This window comes from Lissotriton helveticus, chromosome 6, assembly GCF_964261635.1.
Source record: "Lissotriton helveticus chromosome 6, aLisHel1.1, whole genome shotgun sequence".
In the NCBI taxonomy this organism is placed as follows: Eukaryota; Metazoa; Chordata; class Amphibia; order Caudata; family Salamandridae; genus Lissotriton; species Lissotriton helveticus.
In genome coordinates, this window is record NC_136067.1 from 877,673,961 (window position 1) to 877,694,144 (window position 20,184).

Consider the following 20,184-nt stretch of genomic DNA (forward strand, 5'->3'; position numbering starts at 1 on the left):
AAGGCTCACCACCTATGCAATAGGCACTCCTTCCCTTTCAGGGTTGGAGATCAAGCACAACATTTCTAAGCCATCAGGTGCAGCGTACTTCCCTGTCCCCCCCACCCCTGCAGCATTAGCCTCCAAATTGCCCTCAGTCGCACACGACCACCCTGTGGAGCAGACATTTTCTTAAAGATGGCAAAATATAACATTCAAGAGGTGGGTCCTTCAGATCTTTTCAACCCGCTGCATCTTCCATCCACATCGGAACATCTTTCAGAAGAGGACCTATTCACCCTGCACAAAGAAGTGCAGACTGTTGGCCAAAGTAGCCATAGAGAAGGTTCTGCCCTAGCAATAGGGACGAGCTGGTAATCCTGATATGTCCTTGTGCGGAAGGAGTACAGAGGCCTTTGTCATATTTTAGAAATTTAACTCTGAATGACTTCTTGTGGAAGAACAGATTCAAGATACTCAGGTAGGCCCAGGTTGTCTGCCTTAGATCCCTATGACTGGATGGTGTCTTAGGACCTGCAGAAGACCAACTTTCATGTACTCATCCTTCAGTACCACAGATGCTACTTGTGATTCAAGGTGGGCCTGGAGTATTTCCAATTTGTCCTACTCCCCTTAAGCCTCACCAGTGCGCCTCGTGTGTTCACCCAAGTGATGGCGGAGGTTGCAGCACACCTTCAGAAGTTGGGGATTCCAGTTTTACCCTACCTTGACAACTAGCTGTTGAAGGCTTTGGTGTTTACTATAAACATGCTGACGTCACCCTTGGCTCCTTTGCAGAGAATCCCTCTCATTGGAAATATCCTGGATACTCTGCAGTTTAGAGCCTGAGTCCTGGATGTTCAGGCTATGATCCTGATCTTTCAGCTTCGGTCCAGGATCTCAGTGAGAGTGGCTCTGATGCTTCTGGGTCTGTTGGCCTCCTGCATCCTTCTCGTTGATTATGCAAAGTGGAATATAAATGCTATTCAGGGGAACCTGAAGTCTTGGCGGATCCAGCAGCAGCGAAACCTGTTGGATTCCATTCAGGGTTCGGAGGAGACTGCACAAGACCTGTAGTGGTGGCTGCTCAACCTTAATTGAACCAGTGGTAAAACCCTCTCCCTTCCCGCACCCAGAGCTGACAGGGGTGACAGATAAGTTACTGCTGGGATAGGGAGGGATCTTATGGTAGGAATGGAGATCAGAAGACTCTGGTCTCCTGCAGAGACCATTCTCCACATCAACCCGGTGGAATTGCAGGCCATTTGCCTGTTGGTGAAAGCCTTCAAAAAGTCCATCAAAGGGAGGCTGGTTCAGGTTTTCATGGACAACACCACCGCCATGCGGTACTATAACAAGAAGGATGGGTGGGGTCCTTTGCCAAGAGGCTGTGGAGCTGGTTGGGGTATCTGGGCATTTCCCTGGTTGTGATCCAAATTGAACCAGTGGTAAAACCCTCTCCCTTCCCGCACCCAGAGCTGACAGGGGTGACAGATAAGTTACTGCTGGGATAGGGAGGGATCTTATGGTAGGAATGGAGATCAGAAGACTCTGGTCTCCTGCAGAGACCATTCTCCACATCAACCCGGTGGAATTGCAGGCCATTTGCCTGTTGCTGAAAGCCTTCAAAAAGTCCATCAAAGGGAGGCTGGTTCAGGTTTTCATGGACAACACCACCGCCATGCGGTACTATAACAAGAAGGATGGGTGGGGTCCTTTGCCAAGAGGCTGTGGAGCTGGTTGGGGTATCTGGGCATTTTCCTGGTTGTGATCCACATGGCAGGATCTTTGACTGCCAGGGCGAACAAACACACCCTGGTGATCACGTATGGTGTTTACATCCAAAGGTGGCACAGACCATTATTGGGGAGAACTCTGCGTAGATCTTTTCACCACTGTCAAAGTCACGCAATGTCAAAGTTTGTGTGTCATGAAGTTCCCAAGAAGGCTTTCTCTTGGAGATGATTTCCAGACAGTGGAGCACAGGACTGCTGCACACCTTTCCGGCGCTGCCTCTTCTGTCCCGAGCTCAGTAAAATACCAGGAATGACTGGGCCCAAGTCATCTTAGTAACTGTGATGTGGGCAAGGAGTGTGCTTATAAGCATTTCTGCGGAACCTTATGTAAAGCGCTCTGATACCTCCGGGTCTAGCCAGCGCTATATAAAACTCTCAAAATAAATAAATAAAATGTGTCCTCTGGGAGTATCTCCTGTCACAGCAGCCCAGTTTGGCACCCAACCCAGCGCAATTTGCACATCCATGTATAGAGCAGCAGCACTTGACTACGTTCCATCTTCCTTCCCAAAGTTGTGGATGTCATCCTTGTTGCTAGGCGTCCCTCTACAAAGTCTGTTTATGCCAGATGCTGGGCTGTTACAGATCAAAGTGTTGAATGTTTTGTTGTTTGTTTTTGGCTCACCCCCAGCAAGGTCTTGCTCTTGGCGCCATTAAAAGTTATTTGTCGGCCTTTTTACATTTGTCAGACCTGCTGTCCTTGTTAAGTCCCCTGTTGCAATGAGGTTTCTAGAAGGTTTGACTTGCGTTTCCTCCCAAGCCCTTTGTGATGCCACAGTGGGATCTCAATTTGTTTCTCATTTTTCTTACTTTTGAACTGATACACAGCTGTCCACTACATCTCCTAACTCTGAAGACTGTATTCCTGGTCGCGATAACTTAACCTTGTCATAAAAGTGAACTCCAAGCTGTTTCTGTGTAGCTGATTTAAGCCACCTCTTTCCCAGCTAGAGTGATGTTGAGGACCAGGGCAACATTTTTGACCGGGGCTGCTACTTCCACATTGGGCATTCCAATACACACTCCCAATGTTTTTTTTGCTTTCCTCGCCCATCAAAAGCGATCGAAAGACTCCAAGAGGGCCTCTAGCTTTTACAGCGATTGCTTCAAACATCATTGGGTGGACGATCAAACTCTAGGAGTATATCCGGGGGCAAAGAAAGGCAAGGCAGTCAAGAAAAGGACTCAATCAAGGAGGATAGTACTTTGCATTAAGATCTGCTACGCCCTGGCCAAAAAGCAGCATCCGGAAGGATTTAGGGCCTATTAAACCAGGGCCAAGGCTGCTTTTACTGCATTGGCATACAGAGTGCTCGTTCTCAACATCGGTCAGGCTGTGACGTGGGCATTAGTGCATATCGTCACAAAGCACAACTTCCTTGACAGTAGATCTGAAGGGAAGGGCATTGCGTGCCTGCAGGACTTTTTAATTTGAACCACTGCACAGATCCACCACCTTGGGAGGTACTGCTTTGGCATTTCTTCTAAAGGTGAAGAATCTAATGTTAGAAGTATCCATTGGAAGAACAAGTTACTTACCTCTGAAAACTCTCTTTGTTGTGGATACTTAAACTGCAGATTCCTCTCTGCGCTCTCAATTCTGTGGAATGGTTTCTTTTGCAATCTAAATAGGTTCCACAGTAGGAATCTGCACACTAGTACCTCTAATTAATGTTGAGCAATGCGTACGAGGGTGCAAATAAGGTCAGCAGAGAAAGTGATGTCAGCCTGCCTGTCTCTTCTGGGACAGAATAAAGTTGATGTGTAGCCTCACAATAGCACCTACCACAGTGAACAGAGGCGTAGCTAGAGCTTGTGGCGCCCGGGGCTATCCCTCAATTTGCCACCCATGGCAAACAGTAGCGCGCCACTGCAAACAGTGTGGCTGGTGGCAGCGCGCCTCTGAAAGGGGTGACTTTCACAACGTTATGCCACTGCAGTAATTTCAATCATCATGTTTGTACAATCATTTTGGAATCGTCTATAATCCTGATTTCACATAGAACATATGAAATAATATTACTGTATACATGGATTAAGTAAAAACTTGGTGACATCAACCAGATCACGTTTGGATATTTGAACTTTATGACCTTAGCAGCCATTCTGCACATAGGAGTGCTCAAGTTTCTCCCCTTACACATGTAAGGTATCCTAGTTAGTGCGCCTCTGTTGCCAGCGTGGGCTGCTCCAGAGTCCCATAGGCTTGGGATGCTCCCAGCAGTCAGATGCAATGTGTGTCTATTGTTGATTGATTTCCCACTGCGCTCTGTAAGTCAGACAGCCTGACGTCATGGCCCAGTCAGTGGTAGGGCCCAATTAGCTACTACATAGACAGCCCGTCGGGGCCTGCCCCAGTCAGGTTGTGCAACACACTTTGTGGCCCTAACGCAGCGGGTGGAAGTGATGTCACGTCCTGCTGTAGAAGCACGTATGTGGGGCAGTTAGCCGGCTGCTGAGTGCTTGGCGGCATTAATCATGGTCCTCAGGGGCCCAGGGCTGGCTTGCATCTGGCCTGCACTGAGGAGCTTAATATCTCTAGAACGTAGAAAATGGGTGTAATTGCTGGTATTTATGTTTCCCTTGACTTCGTTGCTTTATTTTACTTAAGAGAAAGTGTCACTCATAGTCATTGAAATGTCACTCCTAACTACACTGTAGTAATGACAATGTCACACATAGGAATCAGAAACCTTGGTAGTTATGTAGGACTTGTCTTGTGCCCACTGCCTGCCACTCACCAAAGATCCTTTCCTCCCCTTGTATCTCTTTCCGTCCTCAGACTCCACTACTCCAGGGTCTCTATCGTAGGGGTGGTTGGTTCTGCCGCCCCCTGCAGCAAATCGCCCAGCCACTGCCCCAGAAGTGTTGCCACCCAAAGAAGATCAAGTATAAGCACAAATTCAGCCCAACGCAGACCATTGTCAGACCAAAGTTTAAACTCTCAAATTTTGCAAAAGAAGTCTACATAAGACATTTTAAGGATGTATCAGTCTGACACATGGGGATAATACTGAAGGAAAGGAATCTATATCTAACATATGTCTCTTACAGATACATCATTACCAAAGGTAAGTAACGTGTTCTTCCCTACCACACTATGCTTTAGTTTCATTAAAATATCACCCTTCTCCTTTAAAGTAAGGTTGCTTATGAAAGTTTGTTGTAAAAATTGAGTTATGGTTCTAAAACGTTTAGGAAGTATGCTGTAGAGAATATGAAGGAATTAGAGACAATCTGGTACATCTGATGGAACCGGACTGAGCTGGTCCTGTGTGGAAAGCAAGGTTTATTTTCTTCTATGTAGTTGCTAGATCCAGATTTTTTCTCCGCTTTACAGGTAGGGAAACTCAAATAGGTCATATTTTTGTTGAAAAAGACTTTAATAGCATCCTACTTCCCCATATTATGTTGAATCCCCCCCCCCCCCCCCCATGGTTGGTATGCCACAGTCTTTTGTTTTTTGGCTTTATCATCTTGTGCAGTTATAGTGCAGTAAGTTTTTTAGTTTTTTTCCAGGTTGTAGTAATCTATCTGTGCAACTGCTGTCGTCCTTAAAAACATCAGGCTAACCTGTATATAGATTTCCTTCAAAACACGTGCATGTAGGCTGGAGGAGGGCTAGACAGGGTTCCAGAAGTACCGTACAACTTGGATGACAGTGTTTCGGACCTAGATAATACTTTGACCATTGAACTAGCCTTGTGACTCCTAAATATTGGACTGGGAATAAGGGGTTTGATTAAGGGGGGGGGGGGGAAGTCCTAGCTATTCAACTTTCATCCCTGGAAAAACTGTTCAGTCCGTCATTGTGCCTGGGGCCTCAAAGCAGACTGCCATCATCTAATCCTGCTGTCTGTAAATCACTTACAACTTGGAAAAATATCCGTCTTGGGGTCAAAGACTATTCTGCATCGATAATAACTCGGACTAAAACCTGCTTATATCAAACGCCCTTTGAATTTGGGGCACGAACTTCAACTCGATAACGTTTATTCATTCAGAACATTATTGTGCACTGACATGAAATGGAGGGTCCGGTATTGAACAATTCTAGTAATGTGACTAACCAGACCCGGAGAGTGAAGGACACAAGCCGATCAATGGAAAGCTTTGCTGCTGTTCATGGTTGTGGATGCTAAGGAAGATGATGGATGGATGAATAAATGAATGGCATAAGCGGATGGCAGACGTTTCTGATGAGGATAATATAAATTCACTAGTTGAATGCGAGAAGCATATGGTGCCTTGAGACCAGATGACCGGAATGGAGCGGTTTGCGGTTGAACTCAGACTGAAGTCCAAATGCGTCCCATAGTCTGTGGTTCTTTTTATTGTTTTGTTTTAGGGGATAAAGGGGTTTAGGTGGGGGAAAACCTGCACGAACTTTAAAAACTTGACGGTTCACTGAAACACTGGGTCTCTTTTGCAGCACGAGCAGACACAGAAGTAGCACATGCCCTCAAGTTGTAGTGTAATTGGACCTTTCACTTCATTCAAAATATTGAAATCTATTATTACAAGCGCTCTGATTTGAAGTATAAAGTGTTACATTCGGAATAAAACTGTCACTACGGATGGATAGAGGCAGCCGACAACCTCTCAAGTTTAATATTTTGGCAAAGGAGGACATTACCACAGGTCCATAGGGTTGGATGTAGCAGCGTTTGTGGAGAAACTTGGTTTGTGAAATGTTGGATGCGGTAATAACGTAAAAGATTATAATAACCTTTTCCTCTTGGCGGACCTGTTACTGGCCTTGTAAGGAGTAACTTAACTGACTGGATTACTTGCACAGTCTTACTGATAGGTACTGACCTAAGTAGTGCACTCCTATGGTCACACCACCTTGGTTACATTTCTAAAGGTGTATTTCTTTTTGCAAAAGTTTGAGTATTGCCCCTATGTAATGATGTGAGAGCCAGGAGGCCCCAAACACGGAAGGTTACAAATGCCACATACTTCGACATAAACTCACCTTAAAACACTTGCTGGTCACCAAGGGACACCCACACGCAAGAGAAGCAGGCTAAAGGATAGGCAAAAGGGCCCAGCCTTGACGCTCGTGTCTCCTCCTCTCTCTCGAGCTTCAGTCAGACTCAGCAATCCGAGTACCTGCACGCCCGCGCCAACAGAGGCAATGGAAAAGTTTTTAAAATATGATGACCGGCCTGCTCCTCGCAAGATGATTGGTCGATTCTCTCTGGTGGCAGGCCTGTCAACAGGAAGCAGGGCCGTCATAAGTAGTGCGTTAGCGCTGTTAAATGATTAACGGCTCTGATTATAACAGCTTCTCTGTGGGCGCCGCAGGAGCCACTACTTGTGCGCGCACAGCTACGGCCTTTAAAATTTATTTGGGGACACTGACACTACTGTAGTGACTGACAGTAGTGTCAGTCAGAGTCCAAATAAATTATAAAGGCCGCCGCCACCGGCCCCCAGTGCCGCACGGCCACCACCCACAAATACTGTCGCCTGGGGCGGACCGCCCCCCTCCCCCGACTGTGAAACACCTTAGAATGTACTTTTTTACAATGTACTGTGCAATCAGGGTAATATGAGGAACAAAATCATAATTTGTGTTTAGTGCACACGTAAATGAAAGTTCATATTGGAAAGGAACGCATATTCAAAAATAGTTGTATTTTATATTCCATGTGTTTCTCAAATACAAGGATTATTTTTAATAAACTTTCTACAGCCGTAAGAAATTTTTCACATTGTACATAGGACAATGCAAAATAGTTTAAGGATGAAAGTTTGCTTTTGCTTTCTTTGTTTTGTTAGTAGTTGTACAGGCCAGTTGCTGTAAAAGAGGAATTGTCAATGGTCACATGCAGTCCATGTGGGATTCTAACATGATGTTAAGTGAATTTTCTGACGTGGGTGGCCACCCCTTGGATGCAGAAGGCAGGACTTCTGAGGAAATCAAAGATTGTAAATTAGGATTGCTGCTGTCCATGTCTTCTAGTTTTTCGCTGTTGTCCTCCCAATTGATGTGGAATCGGGTAACCCTTGGATTTGATGCCAAAATATTTCTCTGAAGCTGGTGAGAGAGGAACAAATAGAAACCATGTTAACTTTTCAAACTATAGAACGCAAACAAAGAAATGGACAACTGAAGAAGCATGTGGTGCAGGGTTGGGCATCAATGACTACACACACACACACGTTGATCACAGTTACGCTACTTGAAATAAAGTTCAACACGGAAACCAAAACACTTCTCAGATTAAAGACCTCCTAGGAAATTAATCTGCATAAATTCACTGAGGAGTTCTTGTAGAAGCGCCTCCTCATATTTTAACGATATCCTTTTGAATGACCACAGTACCATTTCAACTTCAAAGTCATGTAAATGTTGCTGTGCAAACTCGTACTCCTGTACTCTAAGTGAGACAACCCTAAAGCGAAATTGCTACTATATGAAAACCTGTTTCCAACAACCAAACATAGATTTCGCCCTATTCATTTTCAAGGTCTCTTTCCCCAACTAAAAGAAATTGACAAATCTTGGCCAAGGACTTATTCTCCTTTAGGATCATCAATGCAATTATCAAACGATTTAAACATATCTCGGGCTCCCATGCAGACACAAGACCTCTTCACCAACCTAAATGCTATCAGAATGGCAAGGACCATCAACATATTTGGCTACCCTTTTTCAATGTTGTCAATTTCGTCCTTGCCTAGGCAAAATAAAGTGTCACTTTTTCCATATGACTCTTCTAAGCCTTTCTCTTTTAAAATTGCCTCTACTCAAATGAAAGGACTTCACCCCTGAGTTGTAATGGAGTAAAGTGAGTACTGGCAGAGGTCTCCTGTAGTGACATTACTGCATCTTAGATTCTATAAAAGACTCAGCCTGGTTTTGCGGTGCAGTGGGAAGATGATAGGTCCAATTAACAAGACTTTTCTGAAACCACTTTGAAAAACTGTTTTATGGGGTCTAAAGTGACTGCACAACCATACTCGTGAACAAAACTAAATTATTGATGGCTGTGATATTCCTTATTAATAATAACTGCTGCCTCTGCTTGCCAGACCAAAGTAACAAAAACAAATTACAACACAATCGCGGCTTAATAAAAAAGGTGCATAGTGAAATGGTCTAATGTGATAGCCAAGACTGCATTCTATCTTGATTTTAAATCTGGAATATGTGAATGTGCTGCCCGTGACTCCCCAGCTCTCTCAAACTCAAAAGCATTCATAAAGATCTTGAGTGGTGGACGTATTACCTTTGCGAAGTCTGGTTTAACAGGAGGGTTTTCTCTCAGCTCCGCTTCTGTGTATTCATTGTTCACGTAATATCCAATTCTGATAAATTCTTGACCTCGATAGGTGCATGTGATGAGAACAACTGTGACACCCACTGCATCCGCATCTGGAATGAGTACTGGGTTGGCTGCATCAGCCTGGAAAGATGAAAGCAGCACCAAACAAAAAGGAACTGAGTAGAGTGAACACATACAATTACCCACAATCTGTAAATAACACACTAATGTTAATTATTTAATAGGTGTGGAACTTCAGCAAGGCAAAGAGTCATTGCGGTAGGTGCTGGTGCTTTTGCCATTGTCTTGAGACATTGAAACCCTCTTAGCCTTTCTAAAGTAGGTGTTGGAAAGAGTTGAATTTCTACTTTTGAATTCTTTTGTATAAACTACCAAATTGTTCATAAGTTTTTATTTTTTTCAGTCGTTAATCCGGTCTCGTGTAAGTAAGGCTTCTTATAAAAGGTACTGTAGAAATAGAAACCAAGTCCTCAAAAATAAACCTATGTACTGCTGATAAACCGTTAAGTTTATTCTTCCAGGTACAAGGAACCAGTGAATATTTACTACCAAAATGTATTATTAAACATACTTTCCATTTCTTGTTTCTAACAGTTTTATAGCAAGTCTGATAACCAGAAATGTTTGACTAAAACAAAACATTTAGGGGATCAGTGGGGACAATATTCTGCATTAATGACGGTTTTTGTAGCAAACATTTCTAGAAGAAAGGCTGCATATCTACATTACTTTTACATACTTGTGCCAACTGCTGATCTGCATGATGGGTTTGGAAGTATTATACACTTCTAAAACACAGCAGGGGCAACCTCTTTCGCCTTTCCTGTTTTGTCAGTAACTGGACAGGATTCAAATCGGTCCCATAATTTAGGGTGGCCATCCCATTATTCTCGTTTTTATTTTTCCGTTTTGTCAGACTGAAATCTTTCAAAAGAAATTGTTGCTGTCTTTTTCAGTCTCTGCTCTTATTGCTTGGTTTGACATATGTTCTCATAAAAGACATTGCAAGACAGGCTGAAGTGTTAGGGACCAGTTAGGACGATGATAAAGTTTGTCAAAGACTACTTACACTGGTTAAAAGAGAGTTTCCTCTTTTGTCTTGCCCCTTTCTCCAAACAATATTGTCAGTCATCCATTGCTTGTGAGTCACCCTTGTGAGAGTGAAACTAGATGGTTAGCAGACGTTTTAATTTCGCACCTGGTTCCAGGCTATTTGGTGACTGAAAATAATGCCTCTGAAGTACTTCATCTACCCGAGGTTGACAGCTTCGTAAGGAAATGTCTCAATGTTTTATTCTTGGGGGAAAATCCTTTAAAATGGGATGTTGAGCCATCCTCCATTCGAGACTGCTCTAATGCTGATGGGTATACTGACAAAATTGTACCAATAGTTCTGTTCACTAGGTTTAGCTGGCTTCACCAGTTGAAATGGTATGAGCTAAACCCTTAACTTTCTTTTTGGGCACTTGTCCTCTGCACTGGTTGTTCCTGGTAATTATCTGCTGAATTCATAAAAAGGCTATCTTTTTATTCTTCTGCCAACAAAGCAGAAAACAATAACGAGATCAGGAATTCAGACATTTAACTGCTTTCTTTTCTGAGCCCTTGCCTGTGACGTGTGCATTACCCTTTTGGCATTATCTTTTGGTGTTCAATGAGGCAGTGCAACAATGCTGCCAAATCGTTGAGTTTTATGGCCTTCATTCTCATCTCTCATTACTCCATTAAGGACAAAGCCTTTTACAGAGATAGTATGAGATTATCAGGGATGTATTTAGAGGTTCTGAGCGCCATCCCTAAGTGTAAACCTAGCGTAATACTTGCCTATTATTTGAGATTTTGAGGTAGAATCAGGAGTCATATTTTTGTTGGTCTAGCTCTTCAAAAGAGGTTCTGCAAGCTCTCAGTGCTCAAACCCGGGGATTAGTATCCCTTTTATGCTCCTCAAATTCATACAGGACAATAGGACGCCTCTAAAGCTGGGTTAACTTAACACCAGAAACTGTTTAGGACAATTTTCCCTGAAAAATTGAAAGCATAGTGTAGCAAGTTTAAAAATTACATCTTTGTCTCTTCAATTTGCACAGTCTGTGTGCAGTGCAAATACTGGGGTGACAATTTTGAAGACATTCCCTCCACACTTCTTCTCCACACATAACAGAGTCACTCCTGAAGCCAAACCAAATGGATAATATCAAGAAGAGCACTGTAGAGTAGCCTCCTCCTGCTTCACCTAATGCTTGTAAATAGCGGAGATATTTTCCTTTGTTGAACTGGACAACTGACATTGACACTAACCCCTTTTAAAAATGTACGTGTCGTTTGATGTTGCTTTTCAATATATATGCTCAAACTTCAAAAGGATCGATTTCTTTGAGCGTAACACATAAGTGACAAACATGAAGGAAACTATTTGCCAGTACACGTTGACACTTTTTACAAACTTGCATAGAGGTGCCTGTTCCCATGTATTTCAGATTAGTAACGCCATTGTCCATAATGTGGCCACTATGTGTTTTCCCTCAAAATGCTACATTGTGTTTTAATTGCATCTATATAGAGCTTAATACCCCCGACGAGGTGTCAAAGTGCTTTTTCGTCAAGCAGCACGCTACTCCGGAACCCATAAAGGATTAGTGGTGAATTAGTATAGTGAAAATATGAAAGTAATTTGAGTGGTGGATATGTTAGTCAGTTATTTGGATCGAGAAGGATAGAGAGAGGGTAGAAGAGGTAAAAAGGTTTGCATTTGTATAGCGTTTTCTACCCCTGATGGGGGGTTGAAGTGCTTTATCGGCGAGTAGCACACTACTATGGAACCCATAAAGGATTAGTGGTGAATTCGTTTCATGAAATTCATTTGAGTAGTAGACATGTTAGACTGCTATTTGGATTGAAAAGGATAGAGGAGGGATAGAAGGGAAGGATCTAGATTTTTTTTGTTTTGGAGCTCATAGCAGTAGGAGACGGCTTGGATGAGTAAAAGGGAGGTGGAGGGGGAAGAGTCAGAGGGAGGGTTTGGATAGGCTTGTTTTGGGGGATCGCAATAGTTAAAAGAGGTATTAGATGATGCAAGGAGGGTCTGGAGTAGGAAAGTCTCTCAAGAGTTATTTTGGGGATCATGGTAGTGGTATGGGGTTTGGGATGAAAGAGTGTAGGTAATGGATATATTGATAGAGGTATAGGGTGAGAAATAGGCTAGTGCATTGGAAAGAGTAGTAGAAAAAGGTTTGAGATGAGTCAGAGTTGAGCTGGAATATGTATTGCGAGCAGTATAGGGCGAAAATAGGGTAGTGCATTGGATATGCTGAGTCAGAAGAAAAGTAATAAATAAGTAAAAGTAATAAATATATAGATCCAAAAGTAATAAAGAGATAGATTCATAAGTGCAAGGATCGTATATAGCTGCATAAAGGAAGGTAGTATACGTAGATTAAAGATGCATTAAATAAACTCTGGCTTTCAAGTGTTGCTGTACTTAAAAGCAGTTATTTATTTTTATATACATATGTTTTATAGATCAATAGTCAAGCAATTGTAGATAAATAGTTATGATACAAAGATTGTTATTTATGCAGTCATTTATATACATGTTAAAAACAGAATAATGTAACTGTCAGTAATATATACATTTGTTAAGCAGAACTAATGAATATATATAATACTTTTTTTTAAACCAGTATTCTACACATTTATACAAAGCAATACACATATACAGGTACATATCTATAGTACAAAGGAATGCTTATATACAGAATGATATGCTGTATATTTATCTGTTTGCGTATGGTGGTTGTTGAGTAGTTTTCTGAAGATAAGGTGGTTATCTGTGGATCTTATGTTGGGGGGGGGGGGGGTAAAGAGTTCCATAGTTTAGTTGCTTGAACAGAGAAGGATGTGCCACCCATGGTTTTTTTCTTGGGATTTTGAGGTGAGGTGCCGCTCTAGAGCGGATGTTCCTTTGTTGAATGTGTTTGGTGATTTTATTCCTGATGAAGAGCGGTCCCATTCCATGCATCGCTTTGTGAGTGATACATAGCAGCTTGAACATGGATTTTCTGGCAACCGCTAACCAATGCAGGGCTTTGAAAGCAGGGGAGATGTGGTCTCGCAGTTTTATATGTAGAGTAGTGTGGCAGCTGAGTTCAGAATCCGTTGTAGTCTTTTCATGGTTGTTAAAGGTGATCCATGGTAGAGGCTATTGGTGTAATAGAGTGTGGACAAAACAAGGGAGATGGTAACCTAGACCTTGTGTGGGAATCCCAAATTAGGGGGGAAGATTTGTCACAGAGTTTTTATAGTAACAAAGCTTGATTTTGCTAGTTTGTCCACTTGGGCATTCATCGATAGCTTGGAGTCCATGGTCAAACCGAGGTTTCTTACTTCCTTTGATATTTTAGGTGGTGTTTCCAGATCATCAGGCCACATGGTGAGTGGGTCACAATGTTTTCAACTGCCACACATGAGTATTTCTGTTTTGGAAGCATTCAATTTGAGATTGCTCCACGTCATCCATTGATCCACAGCTCTGAGACAGATGAAAATTGGTGAGTTTTGAATACCTTTAGGCAATTGCAATTGAAGGAGCATTTGTGTGTCATCTGCATAGTTATAGCACGTGAGGTGAAATTGGTCAGTGCCGGTAATGACTTCATGTAGATGCTGAAAACCATGGGTGAGATAATAGAGCCTTGAGGGATCCCTGCTTTTGTCAAGTACAGTTTGGATCAGAAAGGTGAGGTATGGATGACATTAGTTCTGTTGCAAGGGTAGGATGCGATCCAGTCTAGAGCAGACCCCTCTATGCTGGCTTCGTGGAGTCTTTGTATCAGAGTGTTATGGTCAACTGTGTCAAAGGCAGCCAGGAGGTCCAAGAGAAGTAGCGCAGCAACCACGTTGCAGTCAACTGTGTTCTTCAGGTCATCCCAGATGGCAAGGAGGGCAGATTTTGTGCCTCTTCCTGGACAGAATCCCGTTTGGAAGTCTGAAAGTATGGCATTCTCTTCAATGAATTGTGACATCTGGGCGAAAGCTGCTCTTTCTATCAGTTTGCCCACGAAAGGTCCATTTGAAATCGGTCTGTAGTTGTCAGGGTTCAGCTGGGCCAAGTTTGATTTCTTCAGTAATGGGCGTATGTATGACTGAGTTTTTCTGGAAATATTCCAGTAGTTAAGGAGTTGTTGCTGATTCTCCTTACTGGAGTGACAGTAGAGGTTGTTAAAAAAATTGTCTTGAAGGTTTGCGGTGGATACGTGTAAGAAGGGCTGCCGGCAGGCCTTTTGCTTTGACCAGGTCCATAAATTCATCATGTGAAATGTGTTGGAAGGAACGGAGAGGCTGGGTTAGAGTATTCTTGGAATGTAGCTTTGTAAAAGGGTTAATGATGATGCCTTTTCTCTGTTTTAAGTATGAGTTCAACGGGTCTGCTTTGTTCGCGTATTGATTTGCCAGTTTGTCTGTAAACTCTTGAGTAACGTGGAAAAGACCCTGTAAATCGAAGTATTAATGATAGCTGATAGCTTTTTCGGAATATCTCCATATCTTCCGCATTGCTATGTCAAGCTGTACTTTATTCTGTATGTTTAAATAAAAGAAAAATAAACCTTCCTCTTGAAGGTTCATATTCTCATCCCTTTCCACTTTCTGACCATCCTTTCGCCACTCACTCTCAGGTGCGGCTTTCCTTTTGTTGTACTTTCCTTTCTCGTTCCCTCTGCACCACTTGAAAAGGGGGGATGCTAAACGGTAGTATCAGATGCATGCAGGTATGACTGGCCAATGGAGGCTAGTTTTAACATTCTTACAGCCACCTATATCCAAAAGTACTGGGCGTCTGGTGAAGTAATGACAGCCACAGTGTACTTTTACTTATGTTTATACAGTAATATAGGAAAGGGGCACTATGGCACAGTACAAGTTGTGTTTATGTTTAGTAGAGGCAATTTGAAGAGCTCAAGTCATATTTTGCAATCAGCCATGAGTTTTTATATTTGAAAACTATCGATTGTGAAATTTTAATAAAGCATAAAACTAAATGGTATGTTCTTATATTTAGGTCAAATTCTGTGCAAACACTGCACGGAGGCGTAGCATCCAAAAGATTCATCCTGCACCACTCTCCCCCCAATAAAATGTTACCTAAAGGACTCCATTCCATTCTCCTTAATATTATTCTTTTGAGGAGGAGGTGCTTGAAGGGACGGAATCTTGTTTCCTGGAAGTGTACCCTGTTTCAAGATAGCCCTATCCATTCATGATCTATGCAAAATAGTGAACCCAGAGTTTTTGTAATTTTGTGTAAACTAAATGGATCGTTTTAACTGTATATTTCATTGTATATCAACACCACGACCATGGAAACAAAACAGCTGGGAAAAAGTGTATTTCAATTAAATTTAACATCTTACCAAATTGTGTTCCTAATACTTTATTTTAAAAAAAATTGCCAATCACTTTCATGTTTGACCCCCCTCACCGCCACCACTGGAAAAGCCTATTCCCTGGTGGAGCGTGAAAAAAATACTAACTTTAGTTTAAAGTCTTTTATGAAGTGAGGTCCCAAAAGTTGTTATCCGATAGAGACTTCTTGCCGCAGATTCCTTTTCTTAGATTTATCCCCAGGCGTCAGATTGGACCAGAGTTTTTTCATGAGCAGTATCTCTCCACGCCAGTAGGTGGCTTTGTTCAGCTCCGCATGGCTTTGTTCACGTCGTAAATGTCTTACACAGTGCTTATATAGGCACCATCCCAATGTACTGTCAGTTCTTTTCTTTCCGATCCAGTCAGTGCAAATCCAGAGAGCTACCCCCATCACTTTCTGACCAGCTTTCTTTCGACTTTTGTTGAAGACTTTTTAGAAAGTCTTATCCTGGTGTGGCAGGATGGCCTGCTTGAAACCATGTAGTGCATGCCAGTGATTGCTGTTGGTTATGGACCCGCACCTTGTTTGCCTCTGCCACAAGCACAACGTGAAGACATGCTGACTGTCATGTGATGAATCTGAAGGCCTTGATGGAACAATCCCACAAGCTCCAGGCGGCTCACCGTGCAACAGTCTCGGTCTCTGTCTTGGGATCAGACTCAGAGCCCAAGATCTTTGTTGCACTGAGTCGTCAGGTCACTCAGGTAAGTCTTACCACAAGAAGAAGCATGAGAAGTCGAAGAGGTCTTAGACGTCACCTTGTCCGTCGGCCGATGAATCGTCGATAGAGTCCTGGCTCTGCGGTTGAGTCAACGCCTTGGCCAGCTCTGTGCCTCCCTGGGATTTCGGGAGCCACAGCAACCCTCGCTCAACTTCAGGAGTTTTATGAGGCCATGCGCCTCATATTTCATGTGTGGAAATTGAGCAGCGACAGTTGTCAACTTTCGACCTGGCAGCCAGGCGTCCCTCCACCAAAACAAGATACGCCTGTCATTGGGGCAAGTTTTGGGCATGGTGTGCAGGGAAACAGTTTGACCCTAATTCTGCCTCCCTTTCTAAGGTCCTTTTTCATCCTTTCCCTTGCCAAGCAGGGCTCTGCTGTGGGCACCTTAAAGGGCTACCTTACTGCTATCTCAGCCTTTCTGCAGTTGCCGGACCAGCCATCCCTCTTCAAATTTCCTATTGTACATAGGTTCTTGAAAGGTTTGCAACATATGTTTCATCCTTAACCATGCCACAGTGAGACCGTAACCTAGTCCTGATGTTCCTGATATGTGCTCCCTTTGAGCCATTGGACAACTGTCATCTCAGGCTCCTTTCCATCAAGAAGACCTTCCTCGTAGCAGTAGCAGCTGCCAGGATAGTCATTGAGCTCAAGGCTTTGTCATCCAAGCCTCCATACCGGAGCATGTGCCCAGACAAGCTGTTTTTTTTGCACTAGAGCTTCTTTCTGCCGAAAGTAGTTACTCCTTTTCATGTAGACCAGTCCATCACCTCGACTACTTTTTACGCTCCACCACATCCCTTAAAGGAAGAGGAGCGACTTCACAGACTGGACCCAAAAAGAGCATTTCCGTTCTACTTTGACTGCACAAAAGAGTTCTGGGTGCACGACCAACTCTTCGTGGGGTTTGTCGGAGGGAAGGAAAAGGCCGTATGGAAGTGGACCATCTGCTGATGGATCGCGCTCTGTATTAAGATCTACACTTTGGGCAAGAATCAACCCCCTGTGCGTTTGTGTGCTCATTCTAACAGAGCCAAGACTGCGACCACTGCGTTAGCACGTGGAGTTTCAGTCCTGGAAATCTGCAAGGCAGCCACGCAGGTATCTCTGCACACGTTTACCAAGCACTATTATGTGGACAGTCAGGTCTGTTGGAAAGGCCCTTTGCCCGTTCGGTCCTGCAGGACATTTTCGTGTGAAACTATTTCGCAGACACACCTCCAGGGCGGTATTGCTTGGGTATCTATTCTATTGTAAGCAATCTGTGGCAAGCAGTCTCAATTAGATGAACCCGTTACTTACCTTCGGTATCGCCATATCTAGTAGAGATTCTATCTAACAGCAGATTTCTCACCGATTCGCCCACTCTTCCCACTCTGCGAACTGATTTCTAGCCACCGGGCTTTCCCCTTTCAGGGCCCTAGTTTTCAACACCAGTGGTCCGTTTTTTTAATGGCTCCCGCTTCTGCTAGGAAAGTCTGAAAAAGGTACTGGTGTCAGAGTGCTGGGCTGGAGCCAATGTAAGCACTGCGCATGTCACTTCCGGCGCGGACACCACGCGGAGCTGAACAAGCCATCTACCAGTGCACAGTGGTACTGCTCACGCAACATTTCCGGATCTAGTCTGATGCCTGGGGATAATTCTATGGTATGGAATCTGCTGCTAGATTGAGTCTCTACCAGATAAGGCGTTACTGAAGGTAAGTAACTTGTTCTTTAGAAACAAGTCTGAAAACATTAATGAAACTGTTTATAATGTAAAAAGACTAGACTGTTTAATGGGCAACCTACAAGGAAAGCACTCAAAGCATTGCCCAAACGGTGAGCTCGCTGTACTAAATACGTGTGCATGATGGATTTAGTCTCTAGTCATTGGAGGGATTGGTATTTCAGGGAAAACCTCTGGCTAAGAGTCACACTGCATAATCACCATTTCTTGCATCAGACTCCCTGCCTATAGCACACAGTGGGACTGTCATAAAACTGGAACTACTCAGAGAACACTCTAATTAAGGAAATTATATAAAGAAAAAAACTGATGCCTATCTGACACAAATCTGGAATTTGAGTGAAGCTTACACTGGAAGTGGTTTTAGGTATGCTTAAGCAGCTGTCCTGTTTTGTTACGTGACTGTGAATATGTTTTCTGAGCTCCTTGGGGGAACACAAAATAAATTACGCACTAAAAGTTTTTCAGATCTGCTTCCAGGTTGAGAAAGCATCTTTAAGCAAATCTTCTACAATCAACCTTTTACTTCAGATGTCCCTAGTGCCTTTATTATTGCCCATGGAAATCTGGTTCACAATGCTTTATTTTCAGAAATCAACAATCTATATTCTTCAGTCAACCATCTCTGCTGAGACAGGGCTTTCAGGGTGACTTTTTTGCTCACAACCAGACTAGCAATTTCATAAGATGCAATATTTTTGTAATATAAAGGATGTGATTAGGCCGTTGACTCCTGCAGGTATACTTTATTCTAGAAAGTCCTACTTTAAACCCGGAAGTAATGGTTGCCTAACGACGGTAGCCACACTTGTCATCAAGGGCAGAGTTGTATTAAAATGTGCACCTCCTCCAGAAGACAGAACTACTAGGCAGGCCCATGAGAAGGTCTTTAGGGTTGGGCTGAAATACATTTTGAAGAGGAACACCAAACCAAAAACAAAATGACTACAGCACATGACCTCTTGCAGACTCTTCGACACATTCTCTGAGAGCTTGAAGGAAGAGTGAAACTTAGATACGCAGGTTGCCGTGTTCTGTCACTAGCCCTGGACCATTGTTACAATGGTCAAATTGCTTAGTGGGTTGGGAGATGGATAGTGATTTTTTTTTTGGGGGGGGGGGGGGGGGAGGTTGTTAAGTGTGAATATTGGGTGCGCATTTACGAAAGCAGGCAGTTTAAATGGCAATTGTGTTAAACCTTTTTATTCCTTGGTCTTATTTGCAGTTGTTGGCTCTGTACAGTTTAATGAAAAGGCCAAAAATATCTCTGCCATGCCTAGGGTTTTTGTTTCTCTTTGCAAGGGTACGTTGAAAGGTGATGTGGGTACTTGAGGGCTGGATAATAGACCCTCTAACAGTAAAACATAAAAGTAAAAAATAAGACGATACACGTAGCACATTTCTGGTATCACTAGAATGTAGGTGGCACAGAAAGTTAAAGGGTGTCGCGGGGTCGGGGGTTCATACATGTTTTTCCTTTAAAAGGTGTGTTTTCAGGACAGTTCTTAACAGGCTGAGGAAGGAGACTGCTTGCAGCTTGAGTGAGTGCTAGGAGGATAGGAGGCTTTAGGTTTTGAATCTGGATGTGGGGCATCGTGGATCAAGGGTGGTTAAGAGGCTGCAGGTGGCAAAGCGCATGTTTCATGTAAGTTTGAAACCGCAGAAGAGGGATGTATATATATATATATATATATATAAAAAGACAGCAAAACAAATATTTAAATACATGTTTGAGCGCACATTGATATCCCAGTAGACAATGTTTCACTTTAGACTTGATGGACCTAAGCACAAGTTATTCAGTGATCATTTCACATTACTCTTTTAATGGAACTTCTCTTGTGATGAGTGAACTTACCTGGAATACAAACATGTGCCTTCCTGCAGGAACTGGTCCCACTAACACGGAGTCTAGTACTTGGTCATACTCCTCGCTTTCAGCAGAACCCACGTATATTATTTTCCATTCCAAGTCTGCAGGGAGAGAAAGTCAATCATTTTATTTTTTTGTGTTTAATGTCAAAGGGGGTGGAAGTGTTCTGTTAACACTATTGAACATTATACTAACACTAACAAAGTGCTCACAAGCGCACAGTTCCAAGGTATGCACAATGACAAAAGTGTTGACTTATTACGCAACCCATGATGTGTGAAGGTCATTATGATTTGACTCCATTCTGACTCGTTCTGGTTTGAAGACCTATTTTTTTTTTTTTTTTTTGATGAAGAAGAGAAGG

The 20,184-nt window shown here is 43.0% G+C and overlaps 2 protein-coding genes across 4 annotated transcripts in view; one reads left to right on the forward strand and one right to left on the reverse strand.

Annotated features, from left to right (window-relative positions):
- MCM9 (minichromosome maintenance 9 homologous recombination repair factor) overlaps positions 1-20,184 on the forward strand; it is a 352,109-nt gene that overhangs the window by 159,444 nt on the left and 172,481 nt on the right. The window contains exon 8 of one of the 3 annotated variants that reach the window (XM_078648478.1): positions 15,129-15,269. The exons of the other annotated variants lie outside the window; for them this stretch is intronic. Coding sequence (XP_078504604.1) covers positions 15,129-15,163 — 35 coding nt within the window. The 3' untranslated portion in view covers positions 15,164-15,269. Of the gene's footprint in view, positions 1-15,128; positions 15,270-20,184 lie in introns of those variants that run through there. 3 annotated transcript variants of the gene reach the window in all.
- Positions 7,400-20,184, reverse strand: part of ASF1A (anti-silencing function 1A histone chaperone) — a 51,980-nt gene continuing 39,195 nt past the window's right edge. Inside the window, exons 2-4 of the mRNA XM_078648479.1 lie at positions 19,806-19,921; positions 9,017-9,193; positions 7,400-7,821 (exon numbers count right to left, since the gene is read on the reverse strand). Coding sequence (XP_078504605.1) covers positions 7,606-7,821; positions 9,017-9,193; positions 19,806-19,921 — 509 coding nt within the window. The 3' untranslated portion in view covers positions 7,400-7,605. The remainder of the gene's footprint in view (positions 7,822-9,016; positions 9,194-19,805; positions 19,922-20,184) is intronic.